Source organism: Pelobates fuscus, chromosome 1 (genome assembly GCF_036172605.1).
Source record: "Pelobates fuscus isolate aPelFus1 chromosome 1, aPelFus1.pri, whole genome shotgun sequence".
NCBI lineage: Eukaryota > Metazoa > Chordata > Amphibia > Anura > Pelobatidae > Pelobates > Pelobates fuscus.
The window spans coordinates 436,098,762-436,124,123 of record NC_086317.1 but is presented as its reverse complement, the minus strand read 5'-3'; the positions used below and the strand labels follow the sequence as shown (position 1 = coordinate 436,124,123).

General features: G+C 36.5%; 1 protein-coding gene across 1 annotated transcript in view; it reads right to left on the bottom strand.

Annotated features, from left to right (window-relative positions):
- Positions 1-9,325: 9,325 nt before the first annotated feature.
- Positions 9,326-25,362, bottom strand: part of FLT1 (fms related receptor tyrosine kinase 1) — a 57,335-nt gene continuing 41,298 nt past the window's right edge. Inside the window, exons 11-13 of the mRNA XM_063444878.1 lie at positions 17,883-18,009; positions 13,874-13,982; positions 9,326-10,287 (exon numbers count right to left, since the gene is read on the bottom strand). Coding sequence (XP_063300948.1) covers positions 9,890-10,287; positions 13,874-13,982; positions 17,883-18,009 — 634 coding nt within the window. The 3' untranslated portion in view covers positions 9,326-9,889. The remainder of the gene's footprint in view (positions 10,288-13,873; positions 13,983-17,882; positions 18,010-25,362) is intronic.

Genomic DNA, 25,362 nt, shown 5'->3' with positions numbered 1-25,362 from the left:
AAACCCTATACATCGTACTAAAAGAAAAATAAATGATTTCAACCGTATTTTTACTTTTTACTGGCTAGCCGCTATCTGCGTGTCACTTTTAACCACACGGTGAAGTTCACATGCTCAGATGTGTGTTTGTGTAAATATCCTAATGGTTGGTATCAAGTGACAGGGCTTATTAACAAAAGGCTAAAAAAAAATTGCTACAAGGTTGAAAACCTGGTGGTTGTTTGTAGCCACTACAAGCTACCAGCTGTTATTCATAGCAACATCTCGCAACTGCTATTTACTGACAAGTTTGTCAAGGAGCTCATTGTATAACCTGTGGATCTGCAAATCTCAGGGAGGTGAAGATCTTGCCTATAAATAAACTGGCTGAGATCGATAGAAGTAAGATGGTCTTTTTTAATGTGTGTAGGCACTGGCATTGTGCATTTTATTAGAGCCGAAGCTCTTGGGAAGCAGGATGTGTGTTTGTAACTACTCAATAGTTGTTATCAGTGATCATAGTTCAGTTATTAAAATAATAGGAATTCAGTGGGGATATCTTGCATCCTGGGGCTGGGATACCTCAGACATGGACTGTTACTACCTACTCTTAGAAGGCTTTGCTTCATGAGTCTAGATGAACGATGAACGATGAGCATCCCCAAGGACTTTCTCCATCATGGTTCCCATGACACTTGGCCATGATTCCATTGCTGGTCCCATCTTTGCTTAGCTCTCTAAAATAGAGAACGTTACAAAAAACAATTATGGCTCTTAGTCAGGGCCTTCCTGTACAAATCTTATTACTGAATTGAGCTACATGTACTTAATCATGTGTAGAGAGAACCCATAAATGATATCATGATAATGATCAAACTCTGAGGGCGTAACAGCATCTAGCAGCTTAATGGATTTAACACACTGAGATCTGCAATTATAACCCATTCAGGATCGCAATCTGGTTCCTAAACATCCTTTGCTAGTATGGAAGATTGCATTTGCAGCTGCATATAAACCTGAATTTGTTCAATGAGTGGGATGTTACAGTATGATATGGGGTCTTTAAGGCTAATGTGTTGTGACGTATTATTACTTAATTGGTCCTTAAGGGGCATTAAAGCAAAACGCAGGATAATTTATGTTTAAAGTGACACTAGATTAGACCTGTTTGCTGAAAGCTTTATTTAATTAAACATATCGAACACGCTTTGCACTATTGGTTTGAAAAAGTTAGTGCATAATATAAGTATTCATTTTATATCATAACAATTTATTACGATGCTAAAGGCAACATGTGCGTTATTGCTAATTCGATGTTCAGGGTAAGTAACCAAGGTAATTTCAGGTACTGATCGTGTTTTCTAACTTCCATGTCTATTCTTTAGTCTAAATAATAAAAAACAGATATCTCAGTAAAATACCAAATATATATATACATGTGCCAAACAAATATACTCTACGTATCATTTGGACGTGAATCATCATTCTCTTAAATTCTCTTAATAATTTTCTTTACATCTTGCAGTTTACATTTTATTGATCAGAAATGTGTTTGATTGTGTATTTTTCAATTCTAGTAAAACAATAACATGGTTTTTTATTGAAAAATTGCAAGCAGGTGTTTTTTTTTTTTTTTTTTCTCAATTTAGCCAAAGAAACAATGACTATTATATATTTTGTTGTACAGAAAAAGCTAATTATGGACCATTGTCTATTCATATGCTGGGAACCCTACTAAGAGGGTTCGCCAATCTCATAGGTGAAATTGTTGAAGATATCATTCATTATAATCTGACAACATCCAGGTTATTGATTGTTTCCCATCATTTTGTTAGCTTGAAAATACCACTATTAGAAGGAAATGCCATTGTTTACCCATCACGTTTGACAAAAGCAATTCCCACGTGAAAGGCAAGTTCAGATATGGGACCGTAGTCCAGAAATTTGGAAGAGGAAACTGTTTGGTGAGTTCCCAACCAAAATATGTTTTTTTGTTGTATTGTATCTTTGTTGGAAAACACATGATTCTGTTTTTTTTTTGTTATTTCTAGTCTGGACGTATTATGTTAAAGCTTTCTTAAAATACTGCATTGCAGAACACAGATCAGTTGGATTTTAGCTTATATCACAATTATACGAGAGCCATGGTTTAATTAAATACGGAAAATAAAACACATCATCAACACAAATAGGAAAAATAGATACAGTTTAATAGAGAACCCAGTTTTATTTTTTAGAAAGTTCAGATTACAAAACCGATAAACATATGGCAAATTTAGAAACAATTGTAAAAATAGGGATATTCCACAAAATGTTAATACAAATTTCAGTTTAATTAAAAGTCATCATAAAGTATATATATACAAAATATGTATAATTTGTGATCAATCAAATAACAAAGAAAAACTGTAATATGTTGCATTGCAATAAAATAACCGCAATAAGTATATTTTTAATATTTCAACAGTATGACAGTGTTAATGAATATATATATATATTTAGACTATTACTCCATAAATAAGTATTTTCGGATGCTTGAAATTAAATAAGTTACATTGTTTTATGAATTAATGTGTAATTAACATAAATACCTGCATTTATTCAATGGAAAGTTTCCTTCCAGTTCACAGTGTACATTTTTAGGGGGGGTGGAGGGGTCAAAAATATTTACATTTTATGAAGAATTATATAAGTTTATTTACTGGTGGCTTGGAAAACAATGTGGAAAGAAAATTGTCTAAAATAGACAAAAAGATTAAATTTAATATTCAGCCATGCTGGATATTATTCCTTATTTTGCTATCTTAACCTAAATTTTACCCATCAGTTCACGAGCCACCATGACGCATTAATTAACAAATAGACCTTGTTGTACATTTTTTGGTATTTTAATGTGAATTACCATCACCTTTTTTTTTTTTTTTTTCTTGAAAAATATAATTTCAAAAATCGTTTCAAGTATGTAAAGGAAAATGAGAAAATATGTTGCAATCAACAAAAACATATCATTTGCAACTTAGAACATCTTCTTAGATTATTTAAGGAGCGCTAATATGGATGATTTAGTATTGGTAATATGTATGGCTGGTTTATAGTTGTGATAATCCTGGTTTTAATCAATGGATGAATGATGTCAGCTGTGTAACACATACATATTTTAAAGAAATTTTCCAAGCTATTGTAGCTTGCCAGTATTCAACAATTCAGCTTTAGCACACATACATTTGTAGGTAGACTAATGGTATGGTAGGACTAATATCTAATATCTACAATAGCATTGTGTGAGGGGTGAGAGCAAACGGTTTATTAACATGTATTAGAAAAATGTAGCTTCTATATTATTAAATGGATCCCTATATGGTGTGTAAGACAGCAGTAAATTGTAAAAAAGAAAATGCACTGTGTTCGTCATCTGTTTCATAAGCCCACCTTACTGTTTTGCTACATTTGCAAATAGATTAAATAATATATTTCCAATGGAGAAGCCCTTTTTGACTCTAATAATGAAGTTTCATTGCTCACTTATAAAGTAAATAAATTACTCTAATTAAACTAGAAAAATGGTCAGAGTTGTGGCAACTGACATTTAATGTGGATAAGTGCAGTAAATTGCATCTTGGACGTAAAAACCCAAGGGCAGAGTACAGAATATTTGATAGAGTCCTAACCTCAACATCTGAGGAAAGGGGTTTAGGGGTGATTATTTCTGATGACTTAAAGGTAGGCAGACAATGTAACAGAGCAGCAGGAAATGCTAGCAGAATGCTTGGTTGTATAGGGAGAGGTATTAGCAGTAGAAAGAGGGAAGTGCTCATGTCATTGTACAGAACACTGGTGAGACCTGGAGTATTGTACGCAGTACTGGAGACCATATCTTCAGAAGGATATTGATACTTTAGAGAGAGTACAGAGAAGGGCTACTAAACTGGTTCATGGATTGCAGGATAAAACTTACCAGGAAAGGTTAAAGGGTCTTAACATGTATAGCTTGGAGGAAAGACGAGACAGGGGGGATATGATAGAAACATTTAAATACATAAAGCGAATCAACACAGTAGAGGAGGAGACTATATTTAAAAGAAGAAAAACTACCACAACAAAGGACATAGTCTTAAATTAGAGGGGCAAAGGTTTAAAAATAATATTAGGAAGTATTACTTTACTGAGAGGGTAGTGGATGCATGGAATAGCCTTCGAGCTGAATTGGTAGAGGTTAACACAGTAAAGGAATTTAAGCATGCGTGGGATAGGCATAAGGCTATCCTAATTATAAGATAAGGCCAGGGACTAATGAAAGTATTTAGAAAATTGGGCAGACTAGATGGGCCAAATTGTTCTTATCTGCCATCACATTCTATGTTTCTATCTCCTACCCCTAGTCATTTGTGCAGATACAATTGGCACATCAATGCATATCTCCCAACTTTCCCTATTTTAGGTTCAAAACCCACCGTCCCTCTTTTCTATCCTAATGTCCGTAGTTTCTATGAGCTCCATGTTGTTGGTGTATCTGAGTGTACTACAGAGCTCGGCAGTGATAGTATTCACAGTAATGTGTCTTCTTTAAACTACAATAAATGTGTTCAGAAATCAGTCAGTTTACATTTTATTTGCATACGTTATTAGTAAGTCACCTAAATGTTCCCAGAACAGCCTCAACCATGGCTACACCCCAATTCACACCACTAAAGTTAAAGTGTCCCTCTTTGTCCATTTCAAATGTTGGGAGGTATGTCAGAGCAATTCAAATTATTATTTGTTGTTCTTAAAGGTTTAGATAACTAAGTAAAAACTAATACACCTTCACAGCACAATGCTAATACTTCACACATCTTAAAATATAAATAAATGCATAAACCTCAAGATGCAAACTGATGCAATACATACCAGTAACTGTTTTAAATGGTCAATTGGCTAAATGTTTCTTTAAAATAAATCTCCTACATCTTTTAATGTTTTGGTTTTGAAAATGTATAACTTTGCATTATCAGTTCATATTTATGTCAATATCATAGCCATGTACATGCCCACATTTCGTTTTCTATAGCTCATTTCCATAAATAAAACGTGATTTTAATGCTACCATTTAAATGCCTGCTTTTAAAAACATCCATTACAAAAGTGAAAAACTCTCAAAAACAGAAATTCTTACAATTTCAGCACGTTCACACATATCTTACTTAGTTAAAGACTCTTTGGGGAGAGATTTTTTGTTACTTATGATTATTGTGCAATTATTTGAACAATACATTACAGAAATGTTTGGCCTCCAAAAGGAATGTTTCCAAATGTCTCCAAATTTCACACTTAATAGTGAATTTAAAAAACACTGTATACAAGGTGTGTATAATGTCACCTCTGGAACCTAAAGTTACATTGGCAATTACCACTTCTGATGAAAGGTACATGACTATTTCTGATGTGTGAAAATCTTGAAAACTCTAGATGCTTGGAATCAATGTGTGAAACATTTACCGAATATTTTGTATACGGTGTGGACCACTTTTGGAATAAACTCTTATCTTAAGTCATGAAAATTTCCTAGCAGGTGATGTTGACATCCTTTCTTTAACAGTGCAGAATAGTACAGATATGGCAAAATAAATGTTATTATAGAAAACGAAAAATCTAGAGCAAGATTATTAATCCAGAATAAGGCATATATAATGGATAATAAATTCTCCATGTTTGGAAATGTTCAGTAAAATTGTGTGTGGCCCTCAGTTAAATGGATGAGAAAATGTTATGGTATTTTTGATTCAACATACATACAAACATGCATACGTGCAAATAATTCATATTCCCAATGTATTCTGCACGTTTTATGGCAGGGTGACAAAATAGTTTATTTTATTAAACTGGAAAAACATTAAGTCATGCCTCAAGTTTTCAATTTTTCAAATTTCAATTTTGTGTGATCTACAGTGTTTCTGCTCTGTGTCAATCCTTCTCTTCCTGTCCCTTTTCCACAAATATTCTATTTAAAGAGTTGTTTATTTTGGATTGTTGCCCTAACTAAATCAATCCGAAAACAAGCTACGTATGTGATATTTATAGATTCCCCACAATCCCGTACAAGTGGTTTAAAAGTCAAATAGAAGTTTTATACAAGAAACAGTCAAAAGAAGGTTTGACTAAAAACAACAAACTTTACTAAAACGTTCAAATATAAACCTGAAAAAAACAGCTTGATTAATGCTGACAACCATATCTTTGGCCGTTATGGGTGGATGTTTTTCTGGGAAATGTTTGAATTTAAATTAAAAGAAAGATAACTCATAATATAAAATGATGACTGGAGGACTTTAATCTTTTGTCTATTCATTAACAATGGAATTTATAACATGAACAATGTATAACACTTGATTGCTAGTCACAAGGAATGTTATTATGTAATAAAGTATATTTTAACCAACCCAGCCACACTTAAAAAGGAGTTGAACTGATTAGTAATCACTGAATTTCACAAAGGTTTAACTGTAATAGAGCACAATACAGTCCCATAAGCAGGGATGTTGCAGTAAAAATGTGGACAGGAAGACGACTTATAAACGTGAACAATTGCAATACAAATGTAAAAATATCTCAAATTAACAGTGTGTATAGCCTGAAGATTTGGTGTTGCAATGTAAATCCAGGCCTATTGTGATACCCCATGAAAAAAGTGAATTCAGACAAGAGGTAATTAGATGATACATTTTGAAAAGCGCCAAGGATGTATAGGTTCATCTCATACCATCGAACAATGATCATTGCAAGATGTATAATTGTAAAATGTACTATGTTGCTATATTCCGTATCTCTTATATCAATGCATTCTTTCCATTTAAAAAAACAAACAAAACAAAAAACAGATTAACTTAAATATTATACAGAAACAATACACAATCTATTGAGACATACAATATTTTAAATACTTGTTGACTTTTTACAGTACTATAATAATGAATTATATGAATTATTTACAATATAAACAAATCATCAATATATCTAAACATAAGTATTCAGAGGGAAGGTTATACACACATAGACCACCTGGGGCGCATATTAACATCATTTAACTGCCTAAATTATTAATAATCTTTATTATATTTGTAATATTTTACAGAGACATCATATATTCTTTGTTTTTATTTGATACACAGACAGCTTAGTTATAAAAATAAAATAACACCCTCATATACACAAATATTTACACACTCACACACACACACACACACACACACACATATATATATATATAACATGCACATAGACACGCATTTATGGCCATGATAAAATACGATTACTCTTTGAGGCGTTATTTGGTTAAAAGACGAGCAATACATTAGTTTTTCTTTAGTTGTGAAATTGTAAGCTGCCATTTTAGGATACGCAGAGGGAGATAAATTACCCCTCAATAATGTTCCTTAGAGAAACCCACAAAAAGTAAAAGCATTTTTGCTGGTTATGCGCATATATTCCCTCTATAGTAACCACTACAGTCTTGTACTTTTAAAATTAAATGCACTATTTCAACAGAGAGGGGCATTCTTTTGCTCGTCTGAGAGGGGAAAATGCAAAAGACTATAGGGCAGGAATAGGCAACCTTCAGCACCCCAGATGTTGTGGACAACATCTCCCTTGGTGCTTTGCCAGAATAGTGGCTTTAAGAGCATTATGAGAGATGTAGTCCAAAACATCTGGAGTGCCGAAGGTTGCCTACCCCTGCTATACGGTATGGGAAAGATCTTATTGCAAGTGGGGAAAAATTACACATTTTTATTTTTTTATTTCTTCCCAAGGGAAGATGTATAAACCTATACTCCTCCATAATGATTACATGAGAAGGGAACTATGCATTAACATAATTTAGAGAATTACATCCATATCACCAATTCTTGCGCGTTTTGTTATTTGAATTAGTAGCTGCATACTTTAAATATAGCAAACTTTTACATTTTTATATTTATTTTTGTTCCATATATTAATTTGTGACTTTCACTTTTTTCTATATTTATGTAGTGCTTGCCCCATTGCATGTGTACTAACAATTTTCATTTGCGTACAGCGCCTGAGTCTAGTTTAAACCTTGTCCATTAAATCTTGTCAGCCCCATTTTTATTTATAAATATATTTATAAAAGACATATATACACAATCACACATACTCGACTATACATACAAGCACAGATGCACACAATACTGCATACAATAATTACACTTAACCCCAGAGTAGAGAGACTTTTAATATAGTATCCTCATTAGATCCTATTATAAACTGTACTTTCTGACCATTATTTGCTGTCAAGTATACCTGACACCAATTATGTTTCAGAATATAATAATGGAATGTTACTGATCTACTCAATTCAATGATACACCTTCTGTCACTGATTTATTAAAGGAATACTAGAAGCATTAAAATAAATATAGGCTAATGAAGTAGTTTGAGTGTATCATGCCCCATGTAGCCTCACTGCTCAATTATTTGCCATTTAGGAGTTAAATCACATTTGCTTCTGTTTATGCAACCCTAGCCAAACCTCCCATAGCCTGCATGAAAAAAAGGTTTATTTTCAAACAGATGTTAACTTGCTTTAGATGCTTTTTTCTCCTGCTCTGCAAATTAAGCTTTAATCACACACAGGAGGTTAGGTAAGCTCTTGAAGGCTAATGACAGAGCAGGAGATAAGACATTCTAGATTAAATTATATTTGCAACAAAGGAAGTTTAAACATTAAATGACTCTTTTAAAGAAGTGTTCAGGAAGGCTGTGCAGGTCACATGCAGGGAGGTGTGACTAGGGCTGTATAAACAAAGTGATTTAACTCCTAAATGTCAGAGAATTGAGCAGTGAGACTGCAGGGGCATGCTCTATACACCAAAACTGCTTCATTAAGCTAAAGTTGTTTTGGTGATTATAGCGTTCCTTTAATACAGGAGCTCAAATTGTTTAAAATTGTGCTTTTCTCTGTCTGGCATAAGGTCACTCTCAACTTATAAATTTAACAGAAGATATGCAAAAACACATGGCATCAATTTCAAAAAACAAAACCTTCTATGATAAAATAACCATCCAGGTTAATTGGCAACGCAAGTATTAGGGTTGTTCTCTGTAAAAAAAAAATTCAGTGTCTAGTATTGCCTAACTGCATTTTTAAATGTCATCATATATTTATGTGTTGTGCAAACATAACACATATTCAATATATTTAGATTATCATTCATTTGAATAAACAAATTTCAAAACGGAACCTTTATCAGTGTGTAAGGTGAACTTGTCACCTTTGAGACTTTTTGTTTTATACATTTTACCTTTAAAACCAATTATGTCAAATCGTGTGGTTTTCTTTGTTATAAAAAAGCATAACAGTCTTTGAAATGTTATATTTTCTCAGTCAGAGTTTATGCCTTGGGCCTTTATAGCTGTATATTTATGTTCGCAGCTCACTTGCTGTCTTCTTGTTACGCTTTCAAAAGCAATATCAGCTTTAGGGGAAGAATACATTGTAGAAATAATCAACCAAATCACATGAAAATGGATACCAACCAATAACGTGTAGGTTTGGGAACTAGTAAGGCCATTTTAATCTCTGAGGTGCAAAAATACAGCTAAGTTGAATCAATAAATGCTACATTTTTTTCAGTACTATATGCATAGTGGTTTTAGTACTGGAGCAATATGGCCGACATCACTTGAAAAAAAATGCCCTCCATAGAATATGACGGTTAAAGTGTCTTGCTGCTTGCCTGCGCAGAATTCCCTGCTTGTAATACAAATGACAAAAGAGCAGGGACTGAATACTCTGGGTGATGCACCACTGCTCCTCATGTGCAGGGTCGTTTTTCCAATACGTCCGAGAAGCGTACTCAGTACCTTCAATAAGTAATCATAATCTTTGAAACCTCTGTAAGTTTGATCAAGTCTTTTAATGGGATACAACACGTTCCCTTGTAACACTGCTCTTCCTTCGTTTCAAACTTAAGGTCCTTGGTTTTTTTTGGCCAGTGTTCTCACCTTTGATAACAATTTCTTTCCTCTCCTGGACAATTTCCCCTGTATGTATGTTTTTTGCTTTACAAGAATAGATGCCCGAGTCGGCATGAGTGGCGTTTCTGATGAGCGCAGTGAGAGTAGTAGAGTACTGGTTCGTAATGGCGTCTCTGTGCTTGCTAATGCTGTGATGCGTTGTACGGTTTCTGGCAGTCCTGATTAAGGTCCAGCTGATATCTGTGTATAGGTACTTGTTCGCCGTACACGATAATATGAAATCTTCTCCTTCAGATGGCTCTTTGTTCAAACTTATTTGAAGTCCATTGGGTACATCTGAAAATAACCAAATCAATTGTTATTAAATCTCTTTACATGGGGGATTTTAAAGAAAATCTTTTTTTTGTTTTCAAGTTAAGCTTAGTAAACAGTAAAGACACAGGTATAAGTACATCTCTAACTTATGTCAAAATATGGTGGTATCCAAAACCCTCTATGGCTGATTTACACATTATCATAATACTATTAATAATAATAATAAAAAATATTATTATTATTATTAGCATTTAAAAAAACACCTTTATAATCTGCAGATATGTGCAAAATAATGCTCGAACATAACAAAGGTTAAAAAGCAACTATTAAAATGTTTATAAGGGAACAATGGGTCACTGAGGGCCTTGCTCGAAAGAACTTACAATCTCGGTAACCTTCATAGGTTTCGTCCATGAGTAAAAGGTACAAATAGAAATAGGATAAAATTTTGTAGGTCTCTCCCTTGAAATGAAAAGTTAACTTAGAGCAAGGGACCTTTTGTACTACAGACTGTGTTGCCGTAATAATCTTCCCTCCAACGTTATATAATTACATTGGGGTCTCCAGAAACTTTATTAATGATGAGAAAGCTAAGTTACTCCATCCTCCCCTGATGGATATTCAAAGAAATATCTGCTGGACTTAGGTGTTTAACAAATCACACTATTAATCGAAGGACGAGACATTGTGAATATCAAACAAAGAAAAAATCTCAGACACTCACTGTGATACGCTCAAAACAGCTTTAATGGATCAACAACGTTTCGACCTGTACCCAGGTCTTTATCAAGCTTGATAAAGCTGCTTTAAACGTATTACAGTGAGTGCCTGAGATTTTTTCTTTGATGTTTATTCAATGGGGTATGCTGACCCATACTCAGTTAGCACCCAGTGATTTTTGTGATTGAGTGCAACCCTATTCTCTATTTTTGATTGTGAATATCAAAAACTCCCTCTCTCTTCACCCCACGTGCAAAGGAGAGCTTTGTTATACCAGATTTATTGGATTTTTTATAATCTTTGCCACCACCCTTAACCAGGGTGAGGCAGGCCATCCCACGCAGAGCAGGATCAAATATAAAATGACCTCAGGCAGAGGATAGACAGGGGCCATATATTTTCTAGGCCCCTTTCACCAAATGCATTGGGGACCTCAAAGTAGGGCACTATGTGCTTGTGGTCCTGCTTTGATTCCATGAGCAACCCCTGAAAGATAAGGTATCGGAGAACAATACAATAAATAAAAATGAATCACTATTTAGCAGATATACCCCAAATAAAAACATGAATACTTTTAAATATTCCTTTTTATTGTTCACTGGAGTATTTCAAAAGCTGCAGATCTCTTGTCTGCTACCTTTGTAAGCCCCCTCTCTCCCACCTTCTTCAGCAGGCTGTCCAAACACAGACTTCCCAATACAGCTCAATGAGAAGTCTTTGCAAGGCAGGTACTCTGACCTATTCTGCACTACTGGCTCCACATAATACGCAGTTACTCCACGCAGTTACAGTAAGTTACGGTCTGAGACACGTCCACATGTTATCGAGCTCAGGATAAAATGACGTGCATATCAAAATGAAATGTTATCCGCATTCTTCAATCATTGTGGTTTTAACCTTGGCTTCTACTGAAGAAGTCAAGTTTCAAGAATGCACAAACATTAAAAGATAAAATGAAGGAAGTGTTAGAGAAGGACAGACACATTTTTCCTTAATTGTGCGGCTGACATGATATTATGAGGATCTCCTCTGCATGGGCTTTCATCTCATTTCTGTTCGGGACATTTCCTTAACGTCATTATGAATCACCCTGTTCTTCACAAAGTGATAGGGAAGAACGTCTGGATGGAAATCAAATAATGTGAGATGTCTCATTACACCTAGCTCCACTTATTGAAATCACTGCAGTACTTAGTGGCACGGTCGCAATAATGCGAAAGTGTTTTATTTACTTAAGTGATTTTGAGACTTCCTGTGGAAATAGGTCCCAGGTTTCCTGATGGAATATGCTGTTTATCTTTGCCAAGCACCACTATGAATCTCAAAATAAAATAGGTTTTTGTGACATTGGGAAGCGAAGGAGATAAGGCAGTTCTGTTCCTGTTTCACCCTGGGTAATTACACACACACCCACAAGCATGCTGTGTGCCAACAAAGCACACACAAAAAATCTCATGGGTTACTCTAGTTTGAGATAAAAAAAATATATATTTTCTAACTTTGTTTCAATGATTCCGAAATAGCTACAGGAGTGTTAATGCCCAAATTACACTTGGGGCACCTTCTTGGCTTCTCGCAATGCCCACTTCATGTCCATTTTGTGAGTAACATTAAACAGATAGTTATGCGGCCTCCTATGGAGCAGTGTCTCGTCACATGCTGGGATTCAGCAGTCTAAACATCAATATCCAGCGGAAAACTGAATTTAGAGTAAAAAGGGGGGCTTAGCTACAATTAGAATACCCTCAGGACAGCAGGCTGAGATCACACACACAGATGTGGATAGGCATTACAGAGCAAAATCATACTTTGTAATTGGAAGTTGTACACCAGAGCAGCTGAAATACCACGCTTTGCTCCCTTTTCCTAGTTCATTTTACTTGAGAAGTGGTGGTGGGGAGGGGAGGGGGGGGGGGGGGGAGAGGGGTGGGGGGAGGGGTTAGAGGGGAAGCATTTTTAAAGGGACACTTAGCCAAAATAATAAATAAAAATAAATCACTATTTAGTAGATATACCCCGAATGAAAACATGAATGCATTTAAATATGCATTTTTTTTAGTCACTGAAGTATTTCAAATGCTGCAGATCTCTTGTCTGCTACCCTTGTAAGCCCCCTCTCTCCCACCTTCTTCAGCAGGCTGTCCAATCACAGACTTCCCAATGCAGCTCAATGAGAAGTCTTTGCAAAGCAGGTACTCTGAACAATTGCTGCCTCTTAAGTTTAACTCCACTGAACTTAACAAACCAGTTCTCTGTTTGGAAGCAGGGGGGAGAGGGTGAAGCAAGATTAATTTATAAAAGATTAAATTTATGAATTTAACATCCCTTTAAGTATTTTACTAAAGCTTCCTGTGTATAATAGGACACAGATTATTATTCCCATTGTCAATTATACATCCTATTATAGATAATTATTTTTATATATTTTTGGTGTAAATGTATTATCTGCTGTATTAATTGAATTGGTGGGCTGATCACAGGCATTACCAGAATCAGTTTGATATTATAGTTAAAAACCAAACTTTTCATTCTACAGATTTTTTATTTATTCACATCTTTCCCCCGTTATTTATTCATTTGTTTATATATCTCAATATAGCTCTTAGTAATAGCTAAAATTAGTGTATTTGCCGATATTTTGCACTTTAGACACCTATAAAATACCACCTATAAATATAAAACGTGGATATCAATATATATAACATTAAATGTTGCTATTCCTTTGCTTGTATATCCAAAGCTGCACACTTAGTTTGTACTACAATTTAAAATGAAAATAAAGAAATAAATTATTGAAGGAAATGATTGGAATGATCTTCAGCTTATACCTTAACTTGATTTTACATCACTGACATTTAAATATGTACTATCTCCATATTCTGCTTACCGGTTACATAATAAGGTATCTCTCTTCTTTCAGTTCCTACATCATTGGTGGCTGCACACGCGTACACTCCCGACATCCTGGAACTATTTAAAATAAGAATTCCTACAGTCTGTAAAAAAAATGGTCTGATTAACACACTGTGTGCATTGGTTAGATAAAATAAATCAGTAATGGATGGAAACGATAGATACGCAGACAGACAGACAAACACAAACAGACAGACAGACAGAGAGATAGTTGTAGAGTCTATATGATATGTCTATACAGTGTGTGTGTGTGTGTGTGTGTAAACATGTTTGTTTTATATTTGAATGCAGAGAAATATGATACTTTGTTACACATGATTCATGGATTTTATGAAGGGCAGTGTACATGTTGAATTACATAGTTACATAGTTAGATAGCTGAAAAGAGACTTGCGTCCATCAAGTTTAACCTTCCTCACATATGTTTTGCTGTTGATCCAAAAGAAGGCAAAAAACCCAGTCTGAAGCGCTTCCAATTTTGCAAGAAACTAGGACAAAATTCCTTCTTGACCCCAAAATAGCAGTCAGATGTCTCCTTGGATCAAGCAGCTATTACCCCACTAATTAGAAATTATATCCCTGTATGTTATGTTGTTGCAAGTATTTATCTAATTGCAGTTTAAACATCTGTATAGATTCTGACCAAACCACCTCTTCAGGCAAAGAATTCCATATCCTTATTGCTCTTACTGTAAAAAAACCTTTTCTTTGCCTTAGATTAAATCTCCTTTCTTCAAGCCTAAATGTGTGACCTTGTGTCGTATGTATAGCCCTGTTTATGAATAGATTTCCAGATAATGGTTTGTACTGGCCCCGAATATATTTGTATAATGTTATCATATCCCCTCTGAGGTGCAGTTTTTCCAAACTAAAGAGATTACATTTTTTAACCTTTCTTCATAACTAAAATGCTCCATTCCTTTTATCAATTTTGTAGCTCGTCTTTGCACTTTTTCTAGTGCCATGATATCTTTCTTTAGAACATGCGCCCAAAATTGCACAGCATATTCAAGATGTGGTCTTACCAGCGATTTATAAAGAGGCAAAATTATATTTTCATCTCGAGAATTTATGCCCCTATTTATACATGACAAAACCTTACTGGCCTTAAATTCACTACCAGGTGAGCATTTGTTCTTAGATACTGATGCTATGTATAAGAGATGTTTTTAAATAATTAAATTAGTAGATTTTAGACACATAGAAAGGGTTACAGTAATATATTTGGATATAAAGACTAGATTGTCTTCGACCATAGAGTATTTAACTTGACACTTCTTCAACCTCTTAGAAACAAAAATGAAACTTTAGCAAATGTTATGCCTCTCGTGTCTTTATCCGGATGAGCAGAGAGGTTATTTAGCTCTGGATGTAATTTGTTGACTAGAAATAATTTAATATTAGTATCTACATAACATAAACAAGAGACCTCAATGGACAGAACAGCCTTGTATATACAAATTGTATATTTGTAGACACTTGAAACATCGGTAATGCATCTGCCGAAAGGGAAACACGCATCGTTCTACTAAGTATAGACAATATACCTTTGGTCACGTACTAAGAAACTGCTAAAATTAGCTTGTGTGAACAGCAAGTAGATTAATGCAGAATTGAAACGTGAGAATAAAAATGTCATGGGTGTGGGAACTGAATCATTAAAGTAAAGTGGAAGTCTATATTTTATGACTAAGTATCAACACTTGTGTCACTTAGTGCTTCAATTATACTATTCAGGTTTCTCAACGTGTGTCCAGACAGCACTCAGCGGAAATGTCGCCGGGGCACTATAGCTGTCATTCCTGCATAGCCTCAATTCATTATATTTATAAAAGGACATGCTTCCTGTACTCCAAACTGTGTGAAGTCAAGGATTGTGTGGTTACACAATAGACAAAAAGGCCACAAACTGTGAGTGCATGTAAATGTAGAAAGGATGACTTTCCAGTGATAGACTGTAAAAGCAAAGATGATATCTAACAATACAAATGTCTGGACTAAACCACCAACATCATCTCTCCTTGTGAAAGGTGTGTAAAACATCAGCAAGTAACGCCAGACTATACAATACTCAGTCTTGAGTTTAGCGGTGTTATAGCCGAGATAAAATAAACAGGAGAAGTCTATGATGAGTAGTTGTAGTAGTACCAATAACAGATCGGATAATAATGCATTGTGTTGTGGGCAGGTGTCAAGCCATATGTAATATATCATGAATTCTTAACAAATATTATTTTTATCTCTCGATATTTTCCACCACAATTAAAGAAAATTGACCTTTTGAAAATGATTCTATAGTATATTATTGTCTAGTCAACATTGTGTTAAGAATATGATATTCAGAGTATCTTCATAAAAAATGTATCTCCTCTAGAATATGTCTTTTTTTAAAAATTGGACATTTTCCTAGTGGGAATTGGGTGTTGAGTATCTCTGGGTGAGGGATCATACATTGTAGCAATTTGAAAAAAAAAAGCTTAGTTGGAAGTCTATATCAGAGCTGTAATTTGTTCAATGTCATCTTACAATTGTTATTACTGTCATTTCTACTCAATGTTTTGATGACGTATGCTATGGAGTTTGTATCTACTATATGCCTCATATCTTCATTATAGTCTCTTGTAAATAAAGATTTTTATTTTATTTTTTTTAATAGGCATTTTCATAAGACACTACTGACATGGTTATAACGGCATAATGAGTTCAAATGATCTTTTACTACAAAAGTTTACAAGGGGGACAACCGGACATGTTGTGCTTTTTTCAAATGGTGCTAATGTGTAAATATTGTTTTGGAGAGTCACAGAAACAAATGATAACATTATAACATTATAACTATTCAATTTGTCACTACAAATAGCATTAATAATGAAAATTAGTCAATGGCTTTACATACACAATACACAAGTGTTAAACACTTTTTGATTTTGTTTCTGTAATTAACATTTAATTGTTCTGTGACATTGGCACACCTGTGTCTAATTTCTACAATATTTAAATAAATGTTAAGTGTTAATCATTGTGGGACCTTCAAAAATTCATTAGCATTTACTAATTGATGTACTAAACAACTATTCCCTGTTTGTGTCTTTTTCCCAGTAATTCATCCTCTATCCTTCCATTTTCTTTTGGAGTTTTGGAAGGGATACTCTTTTTCTTGTAAATATATATATTTTGGCAACATTATATGATCAGTTTCCAATAGGACATATTTATAAATGGTACCTGGATCAGCCTATTATGGATCTTTCAAAATCTATCTTATTGTCATAGGCAAAATATAAAGGTAGGTCAAAAGAATAGAAATTTTCAACCAGAAGGTTTGTTTTAGAAATTCCCCTGTAAGTTAATATTATGATACTATGATAGACCACATTCTACCACATTTTATTATGATAGACCACATTCTACCACATTCTATTATGATAGACCACATTCTACCACATTCTATTATGATGGACCACATTCTACCACATTCTATTATGATAGACCACATTCTAAAAGCAGCCATTTCAGTTATACACTGTAACTGGAAATTCATAACTAGTCCATCAATAAAAGAAGTGCTGTGTCTGATACGTCTCACTTAAAGTTTTCTTTAAAGTTTATTACATTTTTATCTAACTGAGCAGTCATGTTGGAACAGACTCTGCTGTTACCTAACTGTTGCTCAACCTAACTTACCTACAGCAGTAGTTTTGCATAGACCATCACAGCAGCAGGCAAGTTATGTTGAGAAACAGTTGGTCAGTTAACAGTAGAGTCTGACCCAACATGGCTGCTCAGCCAGATACAATATATACAGCAAAATATTGATCTTTAAAACAGATATCATTAAGTTTCAATAAATGTAATAAACTTTTTTTTTCAAAATTAAAAGTGAAAATTTGACGACAGTTCTCATTTATGTACGGCTGAATGTATATTTTGAGCTAAACAATATTATTGAAAAATTAGATTAATTAATTTTTATGGCAATTTACCTTGTTCTTTCCTTCAATCATTTGTGTTCTCTGTATTATGTTCTGTATCCTGTTTCCAGTTTGGTTAACGTTTTTTCCAAATATTACAGGAAGAGAAATTCTACTGCCATCTGATCGGAAGCTGCACCTATACAAAAAAAAAAAAGATTTTAAAATGCTCTGCTTTTAGTACTTGCTCAATTTTTCAGAACACAACACCGATATAGTCCCACCATTTGTTCATAATCATTGCTAGAAAGTTAAATTTTTACTATTTATATGGGCTGTTGGATTTCTCCAGCCATCATCAATCAACTTAGGCAAATTCCAGTTGGGTTGGAAAGGATGGTGACTAAATTAAAACACCTCTATAGATTTAACCGCCTTCTGGACTTGTCCTATATGAAGTATTTCCTACGGTGAGCGAACACTAAAGTATGACTGCGTGAGAAAGCTGGGCTACTGATGAAACTCAAGACTTAAATCAGCTTATTGATTGCAAAAGCCAAATACATCTTGGAGGGAATGTTAAACTTCATATAAGTTTTACAATTCTGTCATCAAGAACAGCTAAAATTCTACTTAATAGTAATTAATTATTTATACCTAGAGTGATTTATTACCTCATTATCTTTCCAGTTTCTCATAATTGAACGGTTCATGAATGTAGCAATTATTTTACCAGCATTGATCTAGAAGACTTTGAATTCTAGCTGTTACAGATCAAAGTTCACATGATGCACAATACAATAGATAGCTGCCTATCTCTGCTCTAAGGGCATATGGCTAGCAAGAAGTCAAGATATATAGGACAAAAATTGAGAAGAGAACATATTTGGATGTAGAATATGCCAATCCATTGGTGTGTATATATGACATAACAGATTAAAGTGTCACTGTTGTCATCTGGGTCAGTCGGTCAGGTCTATACCTAGTAACTCGGCTCGGGGTGAGCCCCCATATGCTGCTGCCGAGTGGAGCTATCCTTGCAGTCTCCTTTTACCTGGGTAACCCCCAGCATTACCTCTACATACATGGGTCGCATTCATGACCACCATTACCCCTAGCAGTCCCTGCTACCAATTAGCCTATTTACTCACGAATCTATTGGGTGAGCCCCAAGTGTACTGGGTGTTAATAATGGAAGACTCAGATGCCCTCAGACCTCCAGGCAGTAATCAATGCGGCAGTTGCCGCTTCTGTGGAGAAGGCCTTTAGCCAAGGCGTTCCAGCCACTCAAGATGCTACCAAAGCGCCTGCTAAATGCTCCCAATCGAGAGACGTTTCGGAGGAGTCCAACTCCTCTTCCAATGAGCCAGTCTGCCCTGCTAAGCAACACTGGATAGGCGAAGGGTCAAAAATCAAAACCCACTAAGGGTAAAGCCCCCCTAAAGAAGAGAAAACGTACACGGCCTGTAAACCCTCCAACTTATGACACTTCCTCGGATGAGGAGCAGGAGGTCCCACCATCACTATCGTTTCTCAACAAGGGGCAACAGAAGATCCTCATTCTGATCGTGGGACTTGGGGTCCCAACTCCTTTGTAAAGGATACCTTTCTGGGTGAGCCCCAGCATGTGGGTGAAGTGGAGGAAGAGCTGGTTTTGGCGCAGCCGGATGGTGAGTTCTTTTTAGACACCACTGGCCAATGGTGTTTGACCCGAGAAATATTCGCCACCCACGCTCAGGAGATTGGACACATCCACTTCTGGCTACAGATGGCACTGTACAAGGAGGTCTAAAAGCAGCTGAGATCAGAGTGTACTCCGGATAAGGTTGCCTATACCCCAGAATTTGACCAGATGATGCTGGCCTTCAAGGCACGAGGGGGTAGAGACTCAAGGAAAGGGGTAGAGAAAGGGTTCAAAGGAGCCCAGGATAAGTTCCTTAATGCTGTCGGGCCACTCACCTGGGTTCTGACCCTAATGGATAAGACATACACCCAGGCCGACTCCTTTCTGCAGTACAATGTTTGTGAGTGGACCCAGAGACGTTTTGCTTCCTCTTCTCTTTTTGGAGAGACGCCGGGCAGCCTTATTCCGAATTGATGGGAAATTGGTAAACCTCAGGAATAAAGAATTGGGCCCACAGGTACAAGGACATTATTCGCCTAAGTCAGAATCTGCTTAACCTTTGGGGGTCACAGGTTCAATTCCCCTGCAGGGCTGACTCAGCCCTTCAGCCCTTTGAGGTAGATAAAATGAATACTATTAAATTGGGTAAAAGTTTTCAATAGGATTCACTTGGAAACCAGAAAATAATCTCAATGTCTCTTTCCTGGTTAAACATTTTTACATACCACCATTTCAAGATGGAAGGTATCCATCTATTGCAAAGAGGAGACTGGTTTATCTGCCTGGACTTAAAGACGCCTACCAGCCTGTACCAGTAGACAATGGCAGTCATCCCTCCTTACGTTTCCTCTGGAACGGGACACCATGGCAATTCACCTGCCTCCCCTTCGGGCTCAGTTCCACACCACAGTGCTTTACGAACGAACATACAATGCCTGGCTTTCCTGGACATCATTCTATTCTCCAACAGAATTGCAGCCACCTTCTTTCACTGGTACCCATGACGTAAGAAATCCGACAAGAACTTTGATGGTAACTCGCTGCTATACATGCCTAGAATTGTTCGCAGGCACCTCTGCTGTCCAAAATCTAATGATAGGGAGTTTCGATTGCTGTATCCTGCTACGCATGGACAATTTCTCCGCAGTTCGTCACATCAACCACTTGTAATATTTGGGGCATTTGTTTTCAGACACTGACTCACCTCACGAAGGAAATCTTCGACTATTGCCTACCACGCAATACCACATTGATGGCGGAACATCTTCCAGGGGAAACCTCTCGACACTGGAGGGACAGCAACGATTGTCACCTAGCTCCACACATATTGGCAACACTGAACAACCTGAGAGGTCCGCTCACAATCTACTTTTCGCGTCAAACACCAACCAGCAACTACCGATTTTCTACAGCTGATTACCAGACCCGGAAGGTGCAGCGGTAGACGCATTCCTGCAGGCATGGCCAACCAAAGGGGCTTACGCATATTCGCCCTTTGCAATGATCGCAAGAGTGGTTCACAACATTAGATCACTGAAAGTGGCTAGCCCCCTGGAGATGCCCCGGTGGCAGAGTCAGCCTTGGTCCCCAGATCTCCTCGCACTGTCATGCCAGCACCCACCGCAATTAACAAAGGATCAGATGATACTCACATATTCCATGAGGAATCCCATGGAATACTTAGGACATCTCTCTTTAGTGGCCTGGAGTCTTTCGGGGGTGTTTGATGCACTGATGACTTATGGTCAACAGCTATATATCTACTCTTGGACTCATGGGCCCCTGGAACGAGAAAGCGTTACTTCTCAGCTTGAATCCACGGGTCAATTGGTCGGATTTTGGACATTCAAGCATTCCACATGGACGCCTTCTTGTTTTCTCCAGAAGGTGTCACCCTTCGTGTGTCTCGACGTACAAGACGTACTCTACTTCGGTTTTTTACCCATCTTTTCCATCGGAACCCAACTTTTCGTGGTCCAGACACTGCACGCCAACGTACGGCTATGGCCACACTACAATTACCTCTTCCCGACAATTATCCTGTCCTACGTTAAGCCACATGGGCAAATCTCGGTTATCACCTTGACCCGCTGGGTACGATGGCTTTTATCTCTTGCCGGGATTGACCCTTCCTTCGGCGCGCACTCGGTTCGGGGTGCGGCGGCCTCTTCCGCCTTCACAGTGGGGACGTCTTTATCAGATATATTGCTCTCGGCAGACTGGTGACGAAAACCCACCTTTCGGACGTTTTACTCTCGCCCGTCCTCCATTGCCGCTTTTTCTCTATTACCTTAGCGCTAAAAATGCTAAATATCAAGCCTCCTGTCATGTGATAAAATTGAAGATTATGCTACTTTTGTGTACTAATAATCTTAATTTTAATAATGACAGGAGGCAAGTATTTCCCCCCCCCCTTTTGAATTTCCCTCCCATTCAGGTGGGTTCACATCTCCAGTACCGAATTATTACACACATTTCATGTGAGGGTTACTCATATTGTTCAGGTTTACATTTCATATCACTAAACACTCTCGGTCTCTTACAGCTTAAAAGACACAAAGAGATCTTATACATCAAGCGTACAAGGATATTCATTGTTCCCAGTTTTGAATTAATCCAACCGTTCTTCGTCTGGAATTTGAACTGTATTCGTTATTCCATATGGTTCTTCAGTTGATCGTGTGACTTGTGATGTCACCATTCTCAAGAGGAACTGACTCAGTGGAAGGCGTGTCTTATACTCTCTGCCTGTCTCTGATTGGTTCCTTTTTTTCCCTATATGTCCTTGCTGCTATGGAGTAGTAAAGGAAGACTATGCAAAATACTTACCTCCTGTCATTATTAAAATTAAGATTATTAGTACACTAAAGCTAGCAAATTCTTCTATTTTTTTTTGCGGAGGGAGGCCAAGTGACAGTGCCGCTTTAAGTCCTAGCAACTACAAATACTCATTTCTGTGTCTGGAAACCCATCATTTATGTATTCCAGAGTGAGTGTATGTGTCAGTGATATTTATGACAATGCATAAACATGTGTTACTTTCATGTAACTACTTGCTTGTGGCAGTGGGGAGATAAAGACATCATGTGAATCCCTTATCATAAAATACACAACTTAATAAGCAACAAGTTTGGAAATGGTCCAGGTTCCTTACATAAGTTCTTTAATCACAGATCTTATAGGATGGGTAATGCCAATAAGTACTGAAAAGCAGCAAAACCAAAATAAATATTCCAGCAGAAGATATGTCCAAACTGGCGTCCCAACTATCTGGTGTTGTTTCCAGCTGACCATGGCCTTGATATAACTTGATTGAATCAGAATTTTTTTCCATTCCGCTAGAAAAACTTCTCAAATGATTTAACTACAAAAAATCCCATGGACATTAATGGTATCTTCGGTAGATAATTAATTTGTATATTATTTCTTTTCTAACAGATTGGACTCAATTCTGATGCTGATTCAAAAAAATTGAATTGAGGCCCATGGAAGCTAAGCATCTCGGGATCTTACAAAATTAGGTTATACAAAATAACAAAATAAGACGTATACAGCATAAAGTTCATGGCATGTTTGTAACCAAGGCTAGAACTGAGAAGGCGTGTTGTACTATTCGCAAATCAAATTATCAAGATTGCCATCATAATAGCATGAGTATGATTAAGGGGGTCAAAGTCAAATCATTTGACTTGAGCACTTAACATATTTGACAATAATGACTACACCGTATAAGAGACTAGCCAGACTTTGAACATGTGAGCACAGAACGTTTCGACAAACACCCTAATTTTAAAAGCAATGAAGATCCAAAATGTAAGCTACAGAGATATCATCCATTCATGTGAAAATCAATGAAGCCATAATTTCTGTTTAGTTTCATTTTTAGAGTTTTAATAAGTGCCGAAGCTTGCATAACTCAAGGTTTGAGTTTTTATTTTGTATCCAAATCTTCATTACAAATCTCACTTACTACTTTATTGTAATATTACTTCCAGTTCTTTTTGGAATACGAGTTGTTGAATACACGCAGTCAGCACAAAGGACGACTGGAATTTGTGGAAGTGGAAGTTAAATGGATATTTCCCAATGATTCCTTTGGGATTAATTTGGAAACACAATGAAACTACCAGGAAGGGCTTGTCCAAGTCTGGATTCACGCATGAATAGAATGAGTTGTCCTTTCCAGTTCAACCACCTCAAATCATGAATCAGCAGCTACGAAACATAATTTATTTCGCAATATCAGCTACTGCTTGGAAAACTTTGAAATCAATTCTAAAATGTTGATGTATTATATTCTATTATACATTACATGTAAGACCCATCTTCAGACTTTCTACAACTAAACATAAGTAAGGAAAAAACACCTAAAAGACCTAATTAACTAAGGAATGTAGTGGATTTCTTCATACGAAAGAAATATTGTGCAATCCAACAAGTCCAAGGAGTAACATAACAAAGATATTCAGTTAAATGCAATGTCTATTAAAAACCTTAAAATATAGCCATTAGTCCATTATCCCATTAAATAGCTGGACATCTTCCTTCAGAGACAGGAATGAATCCCGATATTGGGAAATGCGTAAACAAATAGCAGGGGTCGCTGGATTTCCCGAGCCCCCACAAACAAGCTAGCTCTACCACTCCCAGACGATCTGCTCTTTCTTTCTTTTGCCTATCCAGTCCTGTTCTCCAGGACTCCTAGCTCTCTTCCTTCTACACCCCTCAATGGAAAAGGCATGCAGGGACAGTGAGGGGTATAAACCTACCTTAAGATAGCACAGCCGCATAACACTTGGGACGTCAAATAGGATCATGGCCTACACCACTGCGTAGGTTGCTGCCTTATAAGGGGTATGCTAATTGCAGCAGAAAACAGGGGACACTCCACTATACTTGGCTTTCTTATTTCTTTTTCCAACTTTTCAACTCATTATGACAAAAAACGTGATGGCTAAATTGATTGTGCACAAGTAAAGACGCACTGTTAGTGATTAAGATGTCAATGTGTTAAACGTTATTATCTGATGTCTGATGTTGATGTAATTTTGATGTGGATGTTTTACTGATTGCACTGCTATCACGCAAAAATATATAAAAAATATATATATTTATATAGCCATTAGACTGTTTACCATTACAGCAAACTGTACTGTATATGGTGCTAGTAGTGCCCAGGTGATCTCTGTTCGTAGTCAAACCATTTTTAACTGCTTAACTTCTTTCTGGGATACTCCAGGTGCTGCTTCCTGCCTCTGCTACTAATGCCAGAGAGTTGGAAGTTCCTAAAGATGAATGACTTTTATCTGCTGTGAAATAATCTGATGCTCTCAGTCAATGAGTTAGCCTTGAACTGAAGATCTTAGCTCAAGAGAAAGCTAGGAATGCCTAGCTCTCGGGTATTAGTAGTGGTGGCAGGAAGCAGCACCCAGCAGATCTCACTTAAGAACTCAAACCGTTTAAAAAAAAACTGTTTAACTAATTTTAGTAGAGGGGTGCCAGGGCACTCTTGACACCATAACCACTATGGAAGGCTGTGGCTCTCGATTCTTATTTCCCTACTTGTTCCTCATTGCCTATGCAAAAAAATCACAGCAGTGTATGGCAACCAGTTACGAATGACAACAAAGAAGCCAATAACACTTAGTTCTGGGTTGTTTATATCAAAATGAATAAAGGTCCAGATATCCTATTGGGCTTTATGCTTTAGGTCGTTGCCCCGCAAAAGATGCTTAAAAATTAGGTTGAAATACGTTTTCCTTACCTAAACCTAGCACAGGTTGCTTCACCCGACGCAGCTCAAGACACCCCTTCTTGACATCACAGGGGTGCAGAGGTCCAATCAAGGGCTTTTCATAGATAAGTCTTTGATAGGACCATCTAACAGGCTCAGAGCACATTTGGGAGAGGGAGTAGTGAAGGAGAGGA